This window comes from Cynoglossus semilaevis, chromosome 8 (genome assembly GCF_000523025.1).
Source record: "Cynoglossus semilaevis isolate Cse_v1.0 chromosome 8, Cse_v1.0, whole genome shotgun sequence".
Classification (NCBI taxonomy): Eukaryota; Metazoa; Chordata; class Actinopteri; order Pleuronectiformes; family Cynoglossidae; genus Cynoglossus; species Cynoglossus semilaevis.
The window spans coordinates 7,273,794-7,292,210 of NC_024314.1; the positions used below are offsets into that span (position 1 = coordinate 7,273,794).

At 37.9% G+C, this 18,417-nt stretch overlaps 5 protein-coding genes across 5 annotated transcripts in view; 2 read left to right on the top strand and 3 right to left on the bottom strand.

Annotated features, from left to right (window-relative positions):
- nfe2l1b (nfe2 like bZIP transcription factor 1b) overlaps positions 1-2,038 on the bottom strand; it is an 8,658-nt gene extending 6,620 nt beyond the window's left edge. Inside the window, exons 1-2 of the mRNA XM_008314443.3 lie at positions 1,834-2,038; positions 18-833 (exon numbers count right to left, since the gene is read on the bottom strand). Of these exons, the coding sequence (XP_008312665.1) occupies positions 18-575 (558 nt within the window). The 5' untranslated portion in view covers positions 576-833; positions 1,834-2,038. The remainder of the gene's footprint in view (positions 1-17; positions 834-1,833) is intronic.
- Positions 2,039-2,455: 417 nt separating this feature from the next.
- Positions 2,456-6,368, bottom strand: cdk5rap3 (CDK5 regulatory subunit associated protein 3). Its single transcript, XM_008314442.2, has 14 exons — positions 6,209-6,368; positions 5,972-6,017; positions 5,588-5,719; positions 5,092-5,192; positions 4,937-4,985; positions 4,600-4,778; positions 4,371-4,507; positions 4,024-4,168; positions 3,819-3,923; positions 3,583-3,664; positions 3,391-3,479; positions 2,989-3,194; positions 2,693-2,864; positions 2,456-2,592 (listed from the first exon to the last, which is right to left on the bottom strand). The coding sequence occupies exons 1-14, from the start codon at positions 6,212-6,214 to the stop codon at positions 2,527-2,529; spliced, it is 1,515 nt and encodes a 504-aa protein (XP_008312664.1). The 5' UTR covers positions 6,215-6,368; the 3' UTR covers positions 2,456-2,526.
- An 849-nt stretch (positions 6,369-7,217) lies between these two features.
- Positions 7,218-12,419, top strand: prr15lb (proline rich 15 like b). The gene is made up of 2 exons (XM_008314441.3): positions 7,218-7,399; positions 11,336-12,419. The coding sequence occupies exon 2, from the start codon at positions 11,358-11,360 to the stop codon at positions 11,691-11,693; it is 336 nt and encodes a 111-aa protein (XP_008312663.1). The 5' UTR covers positions 7,218-7,399; positions 11,336-11,357; the 3' UTR covers positions 11,694-12,419.
- Positions 12,420-12,978: 559 nt separating this feature from the next.
- Positions 12,979-15,978, bottom strand: pnpo (pyridoxamine 5'-phosphate oxidase). The gene is made up of 7 exons (XM_008314440.3): positions 15,766-15,978; positions 15,077-15,201; positions 14,903-15,002; positions 14,533-14,586; positions 14,283-14,411; positions 14,123-14,193; positions 12,979-13,606 (listed from the first exon to the last, which is right to left on the bottom strand). Exons 1-7 carry the CDS (start codon positions 15,961-15,963, stop codon positions 13,441-13,443), a joined length of 843 nt encoding a protein of 280 aa, XP_008312662.1. The 5' UTR covers positions 15,964-15,978; the 3' UTR covers positions 12,979-13,440.
- A 314-nt stretch (positions 15,979-16,292) lies between these two features.
- Positions 16,293-18,256, top strand: mrpl10 (mitochondrial ribosomal protein L10). The gene is made up of 5 exons (XM_008314439.3): positions 16,293-16,390; positions 16,586-16,755; positions 17,072-17,236; positions 17,505-17,649; positions 17,747-18,256. The coding sequence occupies exons 1-5, from the start codon at positions 16,351-16,353 to the stop codon at positions 17,983-17,985; spliced, it is 759 nt and encodes a 252-aa protein (XP_008312661.1). The 5' UTR covers positions 16,293-16,350; the 3' UTR covers positions 17,986-18,256.
- Positions 18,257-18,417: the final 161 nt, after the last annotated feature.

Sequence of the window (18,417 nt, forward strand, 5' to 3'; positions counted from 1 at the left end):
TCCCCCCTGTCCAGTACCTCTTTGGTGAGGTCTTCATTGCCATCCCTGCTTCCCTGCTCCTGATTGCCCTCTAGGGCCACAGCTCCCAGGCTGCTGTCCGCTGTGTTCAAGTTGTACGTGGATTCAGGTGCTCCACTTCCTCCCCTCATGGCCGGGGTAGCTTCAGGGTTGTCTATATCTTCTAGGCCGGCCCCATTGTCCAGGGTGATGCTGGGGCTGGACTGGCTGCTGGCTGACACCACGGTCTCAGAGTCACGATGCACAAGCCAGGTATTGAGCTCAGTACTGGGCACAGATAGGCGATCCAGCTGGCGCACCTGGTTCAGAAGTCGCCGAGTGGTAAAGAAATGGTCCAGGTCCACACTCTTTGGATGGATGCCATAGCCGTCCAGTGTGTTGCGCAGATTGTGAAACTGTGTTTGGGTGTAGGCTGAGCTAGGGCCCAGGATGATCTCTCTCAGTGGGGGAAGCTGATTGCTTAGATAGGTGTCAACGTCCACCCGCACCCCGATAAGACTTAAAATGATGGTGAACTGGATCAGGCCCTCTGTGAAGTACTTTTTCAGGTAAAGCATTTCTTTACAAAGGAACAAAAGGTGAAGGTAAAAACTAAAAACAAAAACGGAGCCAACTTCTTTGGGATAAATTCTTTTGTACTAGATCTAGAAAAAGGAAATAAATACAGGAACATAAGGAGTTTTTAAATTGGTGAGGGGTAAAGGTCTTCCACAGGTTTCTATGAGTTTAAAATGCTTATCAGATCCAAGGCTCTTTTCCACTTCTGCCAGTCCACAAAGCTTTGTTCTTCATAACGATTTCATCCCCGCAATCTCCTGACAAAAGTAACATAATTACATTTTGTCACTCTACTGCAAATTACATTAGTATGAAATGACAACCACGCTTCTTTCACACAGACACACACGCATACACCCAAGTCTTACCTACCGACAATTGCACTGAGCACATGTTGATAAAATTAGGGTAAAAATCAGGACCAGATTGTCCCCTGCAGCCACTCCATTCTCCAAAGACTATGAGAAGTAATGTCACCAAGCACCAACGACACGTCTTTTTCATTCTTGGACACTGAGCAGGGTAGACACGATGAGCCCACAGGACACTGGAGCAGGCATCACCCCACCCTTGACAGGACAACTACTTCTCGTGGGCGCTGCTGAAGGTGAATGAGGGAGTCGAGAAAGCTCGCTGGGTTGGACAGCACCACGGTCCCTCCCTCTTCTATCCATCGCTTACGCCGTTAGCCCTCTGGCTACTTTCAGTTTTAAAATCTGGCTGGAGCCACTCCGCAAGTACACTCGTCTCATTGTCAACAATACGAGGTATCATTATAACTGCTAACAAACTTCCCTCTTGCCTCAATCGATTAGGTGACATGTATCACCTCGAGCATTTTATCTGCGGGCATCAAACAATCTCCCTGGCAACAAGTGGTGAAAGAAAAACTGACGCTGTACCCGACCAATGACAGACCGCAGACGCGGGTACGACACATGACTCCAGCAAGCTCTAGCCAATAAAATCTGAACAAGGGTGGGGCATTCGGAAAACCTAAATTACGATTGGAAACCACGGTATACATACGCGCTAGCCTAGTTAGCTTGTTTGTTGCTGAATACTGTAACATCAAAACTTTTAAAAGTAAAAAGTAATCTATGACAGCACACGCAGATTTCCAATTTATTGTCACACACATGCTGTTCATCATCTTACATAAACATGCGATCTGATCATGTTTAAGAATCGACATAATAACAATGTTACGACTTGTAACGCATTGCTTAAATCAAAGCCTCTTAATGTAATACTTACGCATGAGTTATGTCCTCATATCCAAAGGTCCACTATCAGATGAGCCAAGAATTAAAACTCTATTTTATGGAAAACTTCCTCGGTGCTGCAAGATTCAGCCTTTCCTCATTGAATGGCCCACCATGACTTGCAGAAACGTTAGCTTCGCCGGCTAAAAGCTTTAGCTGCGCCGCTTGACACCAAAACACGCTTTCGCACAGCGCATGCGTAGAATATTCTAGTGGCAAGCTTTCATCAGCTGTCATAAACACGCAGATTTTATCATTAAGATAAAGAAAACCATTTTTTTGTCGCTAACTTTTGTTTTAACCTCATGATATTTTTAAATTAGGTCAAAGAGCTGTATATCTGTTAATAGATCTGTATCTGTATATTAATCTGTAGATTATTAGTGAAAATTATGGGCAAAAAGTCAATGGTGAGGTCACTACTAGTTTTGTATTTAACCAAGAGCTTTGTCAATTTTATGCTCGTCTTTTCTTGATGGTTTTTGCCTAGTATGTTTTTCTAGATATTATTAAATGTATCTTCTTTTATTCAGTGGTAGTTTTTTTTCTCAGAACCTTAATGGTACTAACAAGTGCCATTTTATGTGTGCAAATTGTAAGGACCACACAATTCCTTCAAATTAAATATTTTTATTTTCCTTGACGTTAATTACAAAATGCTTCTTGTGAGGCTCTCAAAAGCGTATTATATGTTAACACCCATCAGGTTTACAGGCCTGTTGTGATATCGCTTTGAAATGTCTGCTTCAATCTGTAAAACATAACAAAGGTGGCAGATACAGTTACAAAATATTTAGAATGTTTTAATGTTTAAAAAAATCTTTTAATTTGGAGATTAATTTCTATAGTACCAGTTGTTGGAGTTCCCGGGTACACCCTGTCAGCAGGTCCACACGAGGCTCCAGTCTCGCTTGCTCTTCGAGGGCTTCCTGTCTCCTCTCAACCATGGATTGACTTTTTAGTACTAGAATGTCCGCCTGTTTTAACTTCTGTCTCAGCACCTCTGTCACGCGTTCAACATACCTGAAATTACCCACAAATTAAGTTTTACCCTCTGCAACGCATGTTTAATTTGTGTAACTAAATGATGAACAATTGTGAACGTGTGAGTTATTTCATGAAGTGCATTATAGTCATGACCGCGTACCGAGGTGAGGCCTGAATCATAAACAGATGCTGCATCCGAAGAGAGGTGAGTCGTCCTATAAGGTCCTGCACAACAGACAGCATGTTCTGGACGTGCTTCTGTGTTTGGCCTTGGATGACAGAAGGAGCCAGCTGGAACTGGCTCATTGACACCACATCTCCCTCCTCTGCCATCTCACTGATGCGCTGCATTAGGAACACTTCCAACTATATCAACATATGAAATCACTGTCACTTTTTTATCATAATCCCACTGGTCTAATCTCCCCTCTGCCAAATCAAAATTGAATTACTCAGATACATTGTCATGTAAACAATCTCAAGAAGCCACAACCACAAAAGGTTGAAACCAACATCTACTGTAAACCAATAAATCATAATTTTATGTTATTTAACATTTTACCTCCATGAGTTCATCAATGTACTGGCTGCGGGACTCAGAGTTCTCTAGCAGAGTTAAAGCATCTTGTCCTCTTGCCACACCCTCAGGACCTACCAAACAGTATACCTACCTTTACCAATGTGAATGTCACAAATGAACATAATCTAAATGTACCCACAGGCATAATAGCAGTCTGAAAAAAAAAAATCTCACAGTCTGTTCCCCCATCAACAACTTCAATTTCTAAGGGAGCTGCTTCATTGTCACCCCAGTCAATGGCTCCTTCATTGGTTTCCTGTTGAGGGATACAGCAAATATAAACTTTAAGAGCTGTGGTTAACAACACTTCCAATTGCTCTTAGACCCTGAAATGTTGTTATTACTATTGTTACAATTACTGTTATTAGAGTGTACTACATAAACAGCCTCCTTCCCATAAGTTGTCTTACCCCACAACTTGGCTCCAGACTGATACCCCAGTCTACACCATCCTCCACAGTGATGACGGAAACATCGGCAGCATTTGTTCCTTTGCCAAAGTCACCCCAATCAATCTTACAGAAAAAAATTACAGAAACTAATCTGGTAACATTGTTTACATAACAATAACCCTGCGTGACTTGAATGTGCAGTACACCAAAGTATAAAACTAACTGTATCCTCTGTTTCAGCCTCAGGACCTGCTTCCTCCACACGTGGCCTCTCAACAACTGTGGGTACGTTCCTCGTTCTCCACTCATAAAATGTTGTGTTTCCTCTCTTCTGAACAAATGTCAGCATGGGTAGAACCGGCTCGGACCTATGAATAAAATGTAAATTCCATTAAATAAATTAAAGTAAACTGGGTAATTATGTATGTGCTATTAAATTAATTAAGCTAAGCTTAATTTGCATAATACTATTGTTATATCAACAATGTTCAATTAAATGTACTGGGAATGATAAGCTTGATGTTAAACAGAAAAAGTGTAGAGAAGGTGACTTTTCAGTAATGTACTCACCACTCACATACAAAGTTTGTGAAAGCGGCGTAAAGTTGGATTTGCTCTTCTATTTCCCCTGTATCCTTTCCAATTTCCTCAAGAACTGCAGGTAAGTCTTTGACCAGAGCCTGAAGCTCACGTGCTACATTTTCTCCCTATTAGGAAGAAAATGTTAAGTTAAGCCAAACAGTGTGCAACTTTTACAAATCAAAAAGCATAGTAATCCAATGTATGCTTTTGCACTTACTGTGATGCCATACTGTTTGCAGGCAGCATAGTATTTTTCCCTCAGATTCGTAGCAGAGTTCTGACACTCAACTTCCCGCCTGCTCATTTCCTGCTGCAGCTGCTTTGCTTTGGCAAGTTGCTTTCTTAGAGCCGGGCCTTCATAGCTCACATTGCGACAAAGCAAGCTGGCAACCTCAGCTGAAAGACAGACATCATTTGTCTTAAATATTATTATTTATAATTAAGAAATAATCATGTATCTGTAAATATTTTCTTTCATCAAATAGATTCAAAATCTATTCTTCTGTAGAGACTATATGTTAACTTAGTAGTTTTGTTTTTATCATTTGACTCACCCAAATAGACATTATCTGTCTCATAAAGGGAAACAATCTCCTGCCAGTCCTGCAGCAACAAAATACAGTTTTGGTGTATTTTAGTTCACATAAAATGGTCCCAAATTCCCCTCAGACCACTTAGGTTTGAAAAACCACTGGTTTCACCATCTCACCTTCATCCTTTGAGAAGAATATCTGCCAAAGATATTCTTAGAAGACGCTTCTGTTCCTCTCAGTAGCTCCACAATCCTCAGGCAATGAAAATAATGGATGTCTATCAATGAAACAAAACAAAACAAATTCTACTTTAAAATACCTACAATACACAAGTAAAATAGGATAGAACACTTGCTAGTGCAGCCACAATTAACAGCTTTAACAATCAACAGAACAGAACAATAATTAAAAGAACAAGCCTTAATAAATGTAATCTTAGAAATGATATAACATTTCATGTTTAACTATTTAATAATTGTTTACTTCTTATAAAATATGTATGACATGCATGACTAATTATGTGTTTTGTAACAGTTGCTAAAACAGTGCTAAAAAAGTAAAATGTCTATAAGGACTATTGAATAGTCTTATCAACTTTTTAAATGTATGTTTCATAAAAGCTTAAATGAGAAAATACAGGAAAGGTACAGCCTGGGACTGTAATGGACCTACAGGAGCCGGACAAAAGCTGCTTGATCTCCTCGTTCTCTGGCATGTCCTGTATGGCAGCATTGATTTTCTCTCTGATGGTTTTCACTGTACTTTGCCATTTCAGATTACAGTGTCGTCGATCCAGCAGCCAGTCTGTGGATAAACAAGTAAATGTGTTAAGGTCTTTTGATAAAATAAGAGTAGAAGTGTTTTTTTATTTAGATCGTTGGATAGAATTTTTAAACAGTAAATCCAGTAAATTCTTGTATATGTCGTAACACAACAGGAACTAATTTTTGAGAAAAGGTTTTTCCTTGTTACCAAAGTAGGCATAATTATAACTTTGCATATAAATACCAAAGCATAGCAAAAGTTTCTATATAGAGAGTTTTGTTTTTGTCTTACCCAGAAGCTTGCTGGTTTGAATATCTATTGGAAGATTTTGAATATTCTGTGAAGGTAAGACGACATAGCAAAACATTTATAAATATAATGGTTTTTAAATTCAGATGAAAAGACGTTGGAATAAATCACAAAACGACAATTGTGCAATTCGTTTATGTTCATTTATCTGGACTCTTCACTTTGACAGCTAGCTCACATTAGCTGACACCCTGATAAAACTAAAGACAGAAACATTACCTCCATTTTTGTTTCACCGTCAAGACAAAAACGTCAGTTCTTTTCAGATCTTACGGTTCGATTATAATAACAACTTTATATGAACGTCCATATCATTATTAGCTCTTGACGCACAGCCCTTCATCTGTTTACGACACGTTAGAGGAAAGAAAGCCAATGGTCAGAGGCGGTGTTTCACCGTCAAACCAAATGACCAATGACAATTCACTATACTCACGTCTGACGCTGATTGGTACTTGCGGAATTTCCAGTTACAATATCCGCCTACAGAGGGCAGTGTCTTGTAAGACCACGCAAAGTGATGACCAACACTTAATACAAAAAGTACACAGGTACGTGTAATAAAGAATTTAAATCATTTTAATGCATATAAAATTCAATAAATGTAAAGAGAACTCAACCCCAACGTCAATTCATTCATTCATTATTCATTCATTCATGCAATTGAGCTTTATTTTGGAGAAAGTAGCTGATTAATATTCTAGTAAGTGAAGCTGACTACTATTGTTTTCTATATGAACAACATTTTACGCTCCACTACGTTACTTAGGTCCAGTGATTAACTGTCAATGTAAGCATGTATCCAAACATTAGTCTAAATGAGATTCTCAGGATGGACAATGGCACAGTCATTCAACATATTCATAATGGCAAAAACTTCCCACATGTAAATCAGCAGCGGCACAAGTTGATCTTAGGTCATTTGAATAGTTACCAAACTTGCAAAGTAAGCATGTGTGATTATTCAGAACCTGTGAAAAAGGTACTCTCACATGTTGCTCTTACATAGTTGATCACCTTTAACTCCACATATAAGTGTATCTTTAAACAGGATGGGTTGGAGAAAGTGTCACATTCACATAAACCCTGATGCCAGTAACTTGCCCTGTGGTTGGGACTCCCTGAAATCACATGGTTACAACATTTACGTAATTATGCCCATAGCTGGGCGGGCTTTGAGCTTTGTGTGTCTGTGTCGATGTGTGTGTGTGTGTGTGTGTGTGTTTGGGTAGGGTGTGTGTAACTAGACTGCTCTATGTGCAGTGATAATGTGAGAGAGCAGAAGCACAAAGGAAGAGATGCTGCACCTGTTCATGATCACCTGAGGACTAAACCAGAGGACCTCTAGAAGAATGGTGGTGCAGTATCACATCTGACAGAATCTCCTTCACTGAGCTTATTGTCAACAAGGTAAAAAAAAAAGTTGATTTAAACTTCAGGGATGTGAGAATTGTGTTTTCTTGGTTTATTTGCCACACTGTTATCAAATTTGGTGTTATACTTTAGGTTAACATCATTTTTAAAATACATTTTAGACTGGGACTTTGTGTTCAACTGCACTGATGATTAACTAAGTGTTTTGACATGAAGTCTCCAAACCTGGCAGTCCCCAAAGGGCAAACAATGCCTTAAAATGTTGATTTTAGCCTTCAAGATGGGAAGACAGTATTGTAAACTGAATATTTATCTGTTTAACGGACAAATAAGAGTTTTAAGAATTTCAATCAATGCCCTAGATTAGTGGTGCTCAACTGGGATTAAGCGTACCACTGTGGGTACATTGAGACGCTTCAGGGCGATGAGAGGTTTTTATATTAACAAACACTGAGGCAAAAATTGTTATTAGGTTGTCTTTTTGTGTTAACTTTCTATACATACATATTCCTAGAGAATTAAGGAGGCGTTTAATTATTTTCAGAAAATAGTATGATCCCAAATTTTGATTTTGATTCCCATTTTGTTATTATTTTCAACCTTTTGGGTACATAATCTGATACTGATGTCACTGTTCTGTATTTAATTTTTTTTTTCAATCAAAAACAAATAGTTTTAAAAGTACCCCTTTGTAGAAAGTACTATGGACGGGGGTACATAGCTAATGAGATATTCCACAGGAGATCCATTACTGAAACATGTTGAGAAGTACTGCTCTAGGTTGAGCAGTCTTTGTTCCAGTATTTTATATTTCAATCAATAATTATTAGCTTTGACTTAAAAGGATTCTAAAGAAACTGATACGTTTGGATAAAAAAAATCAAAACAGGAGAAATGTGAATTCTTTGCAAAAGCCGTGTTTCCTCTTTTCTGTAGACGTGTTAAGACACAACGACAGGTGTCTTGTCGGTATTACATATCATTCCTTAACAATGTCTTTAAATATTAAAATAGTATGTAAGAAACACTCAACAAATTCCTCCCACAAAGTAACGCTCACACAAACCAACGTTGACCCTCTTAGGATGAACTTGAATCGATGTAAGTTTGTGTTGTTGTAAAACATTGGACCATTTTATCAACCCATTCAACTCTGCCATCACGGGTCAGTGGCAACATTGGCACAAAGCATGAAACCTGAGAGTCCATGAGCCCTCAGCTCAATTATGAAGGCAGTACAGTGATCGCTGTCCTTGGAGTCCGGCAACCACTTCGTCTTCTCTCCTTCCTCCTCCTCCTCCTCCTCCCTGAGCCTTCCACCCATTCTCTCCAACATTGTTCTACTGAAAATACCCTGCAGTTGGTTAGTGATTTCCAAATGTGGTCTCTCTCTCTCTCTCCCTCTCTCTCTCTCTCTCACACACACGCTGCCCCCTCCCTGCTGTGATAGGTGAGGCCATGCTGTGTGACTCACCCACACATAACAAAATACATGGTAACTTATTAAAGCGATCCATGGAGGGGCCTCCTTTGTGTCAACAGGGAATTTTGTCTCAAAGGTCACATCTAAGTCAAACATGGTACACTCATAGAAATATGTGATCATATTGTACACATATGTTGCTTTTTCACATAACAGTAAAATATGAAAAGTATTCTACTGAAACTGCATTGACAGGCAACAATCCAAATGGAGGGTAAACATTTGTAGTAGAACTGCATTTTTTTTGTTCCAACTTGTTTGGCAGCAGTGAACAGACGTCAGCTAAAGAAAATACTTAATGATAAGTACAGGTATATTCAGTGGCTTTGGTTAACTTTCTGTTTATTTTATAGCTGTTACTGGCCTTTAAAAAAATATCTATCTTTTGTTTAACTGGACGTAATAATTTCTGCATAATGGTTAAATTTACCTCCACAACTTGGTAGTATCTTTCTGTCCAAACCCCTGGTAATTGTTGTCAACATTGTCTTTTGTGACACCTCTGGTCCAGATAAGACTAAAATGAATGTTTCCTTCAAAGAGCATGGAGCCTTTATTAACATATGTGCTTTGATGATACAAAATCACCACAGGATTTATGTGGTTCATTGGTCCCTGGCAGCCGTGAGCGCAAAAATAGAAAACATCAGTAAACTGTGCATTCATCGGCTGCAGGTATTCAAATATGTTTTGAAATGTTAGAGGAAAATTTATTGTAAAAGTGCAAGGTAGTAAAGTTTAAGAAGTTAGAGTTGTAGCATTAGTATGAAATGAATTAGGATTTGCGAAATATGCATAAAGTTTGTAAAGTTGTGACTATATACATTTTTAAACTGTACTCGAAAATGTTCAGAGCCACAATAAGCTGGGATTGTAAAAGCAGGTGCTCATCGCCCTACAGATTCCAGAGCATGATGGGAGATGGCACAAATGAGTGAAGACTATGTCTATTTCAGATAGGTAGATAGATCAATTCTATCTGTCAATTCAGTCAATTTCTCCATATAAGGAGTCTATGTTAAAGACCAGGAATACAGAGTGGAATTGAAAGTATTCATTTGGATAATGAGTTATTTGATCTGTGGAAGTGGCTAAGACCTGACAAAAATGCCAAATGGAAAAGTTCAACTTTGTTTTCTCATAAATTTCCTGAAGGTAATTATTAATGCTGCACACTGACATTTAACTAACATATTAAGTGCCCACTCAAAACAATCTGATGAAGTATGCACTTTAAATGGTAATCCAAATTACAAGAACTCTTCATAGTGTTTTTTTTTTCTTTTTTAAATGATAAAAAACTGAGGTGGGTGAGTGGTTCAAGTAAATTCCTAGTGTATCACAAGACAAATAAAGGCAGGTTTTTATGTGTTACACCTTTCACTAACAATGTATGTAACTTAGCTCAGGATGCTTAAGTTAGAATTAAGATTTAAGTCAGCAGTCGCCCAGTAACAATTCTGGTTTAATTTAAAATAAGATAAGAACAAATGGTCAGGGGTTGATCATAGTCCACATGTATTTCATTGGAGTTATCACAGTATAAAGCTCAGGAGGAACTTATTTTGGCCACATACTGTAGCTGCCATTTGTCTGTGGATTATAACAGCTATACGAAGAAAAGCTGATGATGTCAGATAAACAGCTGAGGACCAAAGATTCCTCTACTGTCTGACAATATCCAGAGCCTACAGCTCTAGGCTCTGGGCTCCTGTTCAGAGACAACAGGTCACTTCCTTATCGTATTGAAGGCCGAGTTTTTTGTGTCTGACATTCATATCAGGTCACATGGGAGGGACAGGGGATACTTTCAGATGCTCATTAATTTATCAGACTCAGAGCGGAGGATCGGGTGTCCTCTCCCATTAGGTTACACCTCCTAATCATGGAGATGCGTCATGCATGGAAGAAAGAGTGATTGTTTGCTTTCTAGGTATAAGTCAACTCAGTGTCCTCTGTCCTTTTGAATGAGGACAACATATTGGTCGCACTGGTAGTCCTTTTGAATGAGGACAACATATTGGTGAGACACTGAACAGTGCTACCAAGTTAAAAGCAATGGACTATTTTTGAGTGTTGATATTTCTGTCTGTAGATCAGACCAAAAACAAGGAAAATGAATCTATTACATTTACAAAAACAAATAACATTGTGTGTCATTTCTTTGGCATTTTAAGACAATTAATCCTCATAGCAACTGGTCCAAAAGAATCAGTAAAACTTTATTGTTATTTTTAAATTACAGTTGGTAGTACATATAAATAACTTTGGGTTGTTTTTTTCTCCAAATCTTTTTTGGAGAGTGATTTAAATCTGTTTGCTGACTTTCACTTTCTTATCAGGACAGATTTTGTTTTTCCTGTTCAGTTTAAGAGACACAACATTTAAGATGCAATGGGAACATACATTTGCAATTAAGGTAGAATAAAACTTTCTTTGTCATATCTTCAAAATGATATTATTATAATAAACCTTCTTGTGCCCTTCAGGTCAGTCATTCATTCTGGGGATATGGCTGAACCAAGCTGGTGGAAGCTGACCTTCTCACGCAAGAAGAAGTCAGAATCCAAGGTTTTGTATGAGATTCCAACCGAGTATGGCAGTAACACTGGACACAAAGAGCACTCGAGCAATAACTCCCCAGCGGATCAAACTGAGAGCCAGTTCAACGCCAGGTTAGAGAAGATTGTGGATAAATCTGCCACCAAGGGGCGTCACGTCAAGGTCTCTCACTCTGGGCGCTTCAAGGAGAAAAAGAAGATTCGTGCCACACTGGCCGAGAACCCCAGCCTGTTTGCAGAGCACACCCTCAGTGACGAGAAACATAAAAAACAGACTGACAAATAGAGAACAACACCGTGTTTATTAAACCTGTGTCATACATCAGTGTCGCATTTTTGAAAGTTGAAAAAAGTTGGATGATACAATAGGTGCAATACTGTGTTGCAGCACACACAAACATACAGCCTGTGTGGTGGTGTATAAACACTTGTAACCAGGCACCACACCCAAGTAGATACTGTCACTAATGGAGTCACACCCACACAAACAGCTCTTGTACTATCAAAGTGGACAAGAATAAAACATTGACAGGGAAGAAGGGAAGGGCAATGAAATGATAATGGAGTTTTTATTGATGTAGAAAATGTTTGAACAGAACAGCGATAGCTTTTATACTTTAGATAAAAAAACTTCAGTGAAGGACAAAACGTTTACCTACCCTCAAAAATCAACATTGCAAGAGTAATTTAAGTTTTTATTTTTTAAATTATAATACAACAGCGTTATAATTACAGTGGCATTTTGTATTTTGTTCAGTCAATGCACAAAAAAGTATGTGTTTTTTGGTAGAAAACCAAAGGACATTACTACATTTTTACATTTTTACTATGCTTTTGTAACTAGCACACAGAAATGTAATTGTGATGACTGCATCTGAGGCATTTTTAAAAAATATCCTACAAAATTGCTCACAGTAAAAAAAAACTGTTCACATGCTCTTTTTCTGAATTCCTTTAAAAAGAAACAAACTATTTTTGTTTTTAATAAAAGTTGTGTTGGAGTGAGAAGCTACTGTGCGTTTGTACATGTCCCTACAAACAGGTACAGTCAGTTGGATTAGCACATTTGTAAATGTATGATAATGCTGTCACCAACATCTGAGGCAGTTTCCATCACAGACTTCACTCTTTATGGTAACACAGCCTTGGTCGTCATTTCACCTGAGCCTGTGCTGGTGGATTCTGTTGACATGGTGATTGTAAGCAGACTCTGACATATGACACCACATGGCGTGCCTGTACTTTCTGTATTACTACTACTTCACCTCTGAGAGTAGACTGACAGAGAAATACATTTGATCAACGTTTTTTATTTTTTGGAAAAACTTTTGCTAATTGGTCTGCAGTGAGGTTGTGGGAATCTGATTCAAGACTTTTCCATTTATATCTGATGTCGCTAAGAATTAAGTACCAACATTACCACCATGAAAACTTGTACTGTATACTAGGATTTATATGCATTCAAAAATATTACTTTTTTCTATGTAGGCTTTGAATACACTAAATACTTTACATGTTTTAAACACAAGCAAACCATATATGGTGACTTAGAAACACACAAAAAAAGCTAATTTCTTTATTCTTTTATTTTGAGGTACTGCTCTTTTCAATTGTGAGTGACACCGTTTCTAAGTATTGTATTGCTGACCTCTGCTGGCCTCAAAATGAAATTGGTTACAAATCGTGATCCCACAGCGAATCGAAGTTCTACCATTTATTTAAAAAAATATTACTATATCCTTCTAATGTGGTACAAGACACACAATATACTTGGCACAAATGACACCATCAGTTCTACTAGTATAATTACTTCAAGAAAATCCATTGCCACAGTTGGCACATCACATAATGAGTGCAATTTAACTGAGGTCTCACAATAGTTTGGTGACATATTGCTTGAAGTGTTGATGAAACCTCCTGGAAATGACACTTTTCTGGTCCCAAGGTCAACACAACTGCTGTTAAATAAATAACTACCATATGTTTAATCATTATTTAACTACAGCCTGATGAGTGCACGACACTCAGCTGTCTCATGGAGACAGCCGTTGATACACCCAGTCTCCCGCTGCAGCGTGCTGAAAGTCTCCCAGCTCACACTCTCCTTCCTTCCGTTTAGTGAAGACAATGCGGTCATGAAGTCTGTCTGTTTGGCCCTGCCAGAACTCAATGCAATCAGGCTTGACAATGTAGCCGCCCCTGTTAGTAAAGTATGGCACAAAGACAATGTATTATGAACAAAACCTGCTTTTGAAATTTGGACAGGTTTCTAAAATTTACTAGTGGCATTTCCTGAATCTTTAGATATGGCAAATAAATTGATTGGCTGTACCTGTGACTTTATTTATTTTCGTTTTTAAATCACAGTTATTTGCCTCTTTGACATAGATATTTCTGAAGGAATTAGAGAAATTCTTTGGCTCCTAAAGAGTCAACTTAGCATGTTAGTTAGCAACGTCTAAATGGTCTCACAACTTCATAAGCCTGTATTTTAGGTAAGTGTTGTTCATTTAAATTGTCAAAAGTTAAATACATGATCTCCTCTGTTTTCATGGTTTAAATTGAGGACAAGTTGTTTTTATTTTGGAAACCACTCAAACTGTTATAATATACAATAATAAAATGGAATGGAATGTAAATGTGTATTTGTGCATTTTGATATGACAGACTTCTCTATGAAATTTACTGCACATGGTTTAAGATTATAATGCTCACCAGAAGTCTGGCATAGGAACCTCGCTGTTCTTGTACTTCTCTTCCAGCTCTGTTTTCTTCTGTGTTAAATACTAAAACAGATGCACAGTTAGTATGTAGTCTTCAACATGTACATAAGTACTGTATATACCTGTATATTTGAACCATCAATTGTGCGTACTTCTCTGTTAGGAACAGCACTGCTTTGTCGACTGACAGCAGCTCCAATCTGGCTGCTCTTTGGTCGAGAGCGGAAGTATTCGCAGGAGACCTGGTAGGGCAATTGTTCCACAGTTCCTTCAATGCGAACCTGCATTGAAATAAATTAATAAATTAATAAAACCAGACCATAGTACAGAAACAAAAATGCATCATTTTTGATATGAAAATATAACAAGTTATTGATTACATTTAAGTCATCGTTGAAGTACCTGCAGGTTTAGTGGTTCCCAGTAGAAGACCAGGGACGCAAACGGATTTGTCTCCTGTAAGCAAATTAAAATACCCAAGAAGCACAGGGTGCATTAACTACAGTCATAAGACAACATTAGTGAGGTTGATGATATTTGCAAAGTTCACGTGGATAATAAAATCACATGCAGACTACATAAACAATTAGATGATCACTACAATAATAAGACAAATTAAATAAGCTCAGTGCAGATGGCACAAAAGCCAGCCCACCATAATTACTGCTGGGTATATAGAAATAGTTTTTACTGGAAAGTTATGTCATGTAGAGTGGTACAGAAACTGTTTGTGAAATGATACATTGACAAAGGTGAACTGGGAGATACAGACCAGCTCAGCGCCTTTTCTGCTCTCATAGTTGCTGAAGAAGCGGAAACCCTCACTGCTGTAGCCTTTCAACAGGACCATGCGAGCAGACGGACGTCCTTCCCTATAGTGGCATGAATGAGACAAGTTTTCTAAAAGAAATCAATGCCTTGTATTTGACAATGTGTCAGTGCTTACTTAGTAGCAGTGGCGATGCACATAGCGTTGGCCTCTAAAATTTCGGGGCACTTTGTGGCTTTTTCAAACCAGTTTCCAAACTGCTCAATGGGGTCCAAAGACACCAGCTGGCTTTCTTTAAAACACTGTAAAAAAAAAGAAACAAAAACAAAATTGAATACACATTTGAAAATGAAATGATGATGTGTTTCTACACATAAAATATTAATAAGTTTAGACCTATATGTTTGCCTGCTAAATAATTCTACAACCATTATGATCTTTTTTTAAAACCATTCATTTGTTAATGAATTAGATTTTTAATCAGAAAACAGATCAAAAGATTACAAGATTACAACCCTCTGCCAGATGTTGTAGCAAAGCTTCATTTGTTTTTTTTTTTATCATTTTATAACAAGAAATCCTGACTGGGTAAAATTTTAAAAGGGGTTTTTCGTGCATGAATGCAGTTATTGTCATGTGTTCTCCTGCGATCTGTAATACAATTTGGCTGCAAAACTCTTATGCCTGCAAGGCAAGGAAAATCGACTGCATAGTTTCTGTTGCTGGAGCTACGGCGACATTCTGGAATTCGAGCACACGCAAAAACTTTACTGCACTGTAACAGATTACTATAACCTTTTTGTCACACAGTAAATTCAGCAGGTGTAATAAACTAGCATTAGAATTGGCATTATTGGACTTCTGACCTCTTCGTCTCCTTTGTATTTCTTCCTCATGTTACTTAGATCCATGTTGTTTCTGTCCAACGTGGATTTTGTGCAGAAGTGCGACGCAAAAACGTTACGATGAGTCGCAGTCAGAGGAAAACCGGCACAAACCGAGGGGCTTCTCCCCCAATAAAAACAGATGTAACCGAAAACATGGCTACTGAGTTTGCGCTTCATACTTGTCCGTGTGACGTAATGCACGTTCTCTTACGCAAACCCTTATGTAAACACATTTTTAAACTTAAAATGTCATAAAGTAAAAAGTGTTTTTTAGCAGAATAAGTGTATTTTATAACCGTAAAGTAGTAAGTTCAACACAAAGAGAAAAACACAGCTTCGCGTATTGTTTTTTTCCCTTATTAGATTTTATTTAAAATAAAATAATCGCATAAATGTCGATGTCCAAAAATTGAAGCGATGTCCTAAAACTAGTGTTATAATAATAGTAATAATTATTATTATTATTACATTGTCATTGCGTCTATGTTTTTCTTACTTCTGCGGTGACCTGGAACGCAGCGTCACTTTGAACGTCATTTCCTAAACATTCGTTTCCTGTTTAAGATGGCGACGACCTTGTGTGCAAAATTATTACCGAAACTAGGTAAGGCACAGACAATTCTTCGTGTTTATCGTTACATTTACATCTTCAATATGAAATTGTATTTGATGTCTCTGCATTTTTGTGCGACTCAGTGTCATCGGGGATTTCATTGCACTGATATTTGTAGCTTACTTTTGATTCGTGGATTTTAGCGTCTGTGGCTTAAGGTGCTTAACCAGAGTTTTCACATTTCAGTATGGACTCCCCTGACTCAAAGTGTCCGCCACGGCTCAAAGGCTGTGACTCGTCACAGGAAAGCTGTGCACATTCTTAGACAGAAGCTCCTGGCGGTCACAGAGTACATCCCCCCCAGTCATGCAATTCCACGAGGAGCATATCCAGATAAAAACAGTCAAGTCCAGCAGGTAACTATGATTTTTCCTTCTTGATGAAATGGGGTTTTCGACGCAAAGCAAAAACGGGTTATGGGCTTATGTTTGTTATGAACGTTGTCTGGTAATGCCTGTTAAAATACATATTGAACATACTAATAAATCAGAATGTGTTGACAGATCTGAAAACTGCATTAAAACAGAGCTAAAAAATAATGTAAAAAGAATAAAAAGCAGTAGTGCTTAAATGTTGTGGTTCAGACATCATAGTGTCCTTGATGTATGCTGTGTGGTTTAGTTTCATTTGAATTCTTCTAAGATTGTCATCCTTGTCTCTAATCTTTTTCAGGATAGTGGCTATGTATTACTGTTGAAAAAGAGTTTGAAGAAGCTGTTTGAGGAGAATAAAATGATTGCTGTTGTTCAGAATAGTGCGAGCAGCGCTGAGGACATGACCCTCCTCAAACACAGACTTTTTAAACATGGTATCACTGTGAAGTTTATTCCAAACCAGGTGAATTTTTATTTATTTTAATTATTTCTTAAAAACTCACTTATTTATTTATTTTTACCACACTTCTTTGTCTAACTAATTCTGACTCTCTTAAATTATTCAGTTATAAAAAATTGTATTCTGCCTCTAGATACTGAATTCAAGTTAAACAGTTAATGAAATTTGATAGAGCATATTTTACCAATGAACTGAAAGCACTGATATTTATAAATTCCATATTACATGAAGTCAAAAGATTTAACTAATTTGTTTTCTTGATTAATTCCAGGTCACACGGTCCTTTCTGAAAGACAGCATTTATAGCAACATGGCTCCTTTGTTCATCGGTCCAACAGTGTTGTTTGTTAGTAAAGAGCCAAAAGTGAATGGGATGTTGTCAGCTTTGAGGTCGAGCCCACAGATGACTTTACTTGGTATGTCTATCATTGAGTGTAACATATCAGCGACTGTTACACTATTAACTTGAATGCATTTAAAATCTCAGTTTAAGTACCACACTTGTCTCAACAGGAGCCTGCATCGACAACAAATTGCTGAGTGTAGAGGGCATTATAAACTATTCCAAACTGCCATCAATGACTGTGGTCCAAGGTGAGCTGGTCAGCGGGCTGACAATGCTGACCTCCCGCACCACCTTGCTCCTGCAGCACCACCCGGGCCACCTGTGTGCACTGCTGCAGCAGCATATTAAACAGCAGAGCCCAGAGACAATCGCAGAAGGAGATTCTACAGCTCAGGAGGCCAAGTAGAGTGTCAGAGAAAGATTTACAAGGAAGAGACTGTGGACTAGTGCATACTGCACAAGGATGCCAGCAACATTTGAATGGTGAAATCAGAATTGCGCTTATGTCAACTACATTATTTAATGTGCAAATGTACATAAAGCACTGTTTTCACTCACTTGACATTTGGTGATGCTTGAAGACTGAAGGCAGACAGAACTGTAAAAATGTTACAGACAAACCTTGACATTATTTTACAATGTAACTTAAATAAATACCAAGATAACTGTCTTACTTAGCTCCTCTGCTCTTCTGTAAAATTCAAGCAAAATTACTACATTTTTATATATATATATATATGAGTATACCATATATATATATATATATATATATATATATATATATATATATATTATACACTCATAGAGAGAGACACCATCTATAGATGGGTATATATTA

Coding starts and splice junctions, on each gene's coding strand:
- cdk5rap3 (XM_008314442.2), bottom strand. Junction 4,986..5,091: donor ATTCTTCTCAAAGGATGAAG/GTGAGATGGTGA, acceptor TTGTTGCTGCAG/GACTGGCAGGAGATTGTTTC. Junction 4,169..4,370: donor ACAAACTTTGTATGTGAGTG/GTGAGTACATTA, acceptor TTTTATTCATAG/GTCCGAGCCGGTTCTACCCA.
- prr15lb (XM_008314441.3), top strand. CDS start 11,358: ATGGCTGAACCAAGCTGGTGGAAGCTGACCTTCTCACGCAAGAAGAAG.
- pnpo (XM_008314440.3), bottom strand. CDS start 15,963: ATGAAGCGCAAACTCAGTAGCCATGTTTTCGGTTACATCTGTTTTTAT. Junction 15,202..15,765: donor AATACAAAGGAGACGAAGAG/GTCAGAAGTCCA, acceptor TTTTTTTTACAG/TGTTTTAAAGAAAGCCAGCT. Junction 15,003..15,076: donor TGCATCGCCACTGCTACTAA/GTAAGCACTGAC, acceptor ATGCCACTATAG/GGAAGGACGTCCGTCTGCTC.
- mrpl10 (XM_008314439.3), top strand. CDS start 16,351: ATGGCGACGACCTTGTGTGCAAAATTATTACCGAAACTAG. Junction 16,391..16,585: donor AAAATTATTACCGAAACTAG/GTAAGGCACAGA, acceptor TTCACATTTCAG/TATGGACTCCCCTGACTCAA. Junction 16,756..17,071: donor AAAACAGTCAAGTCCAGCAG/GTAACTATGATT, acceptor AATCTTTTTCAG/GATAGTGGCTATGTATTACT.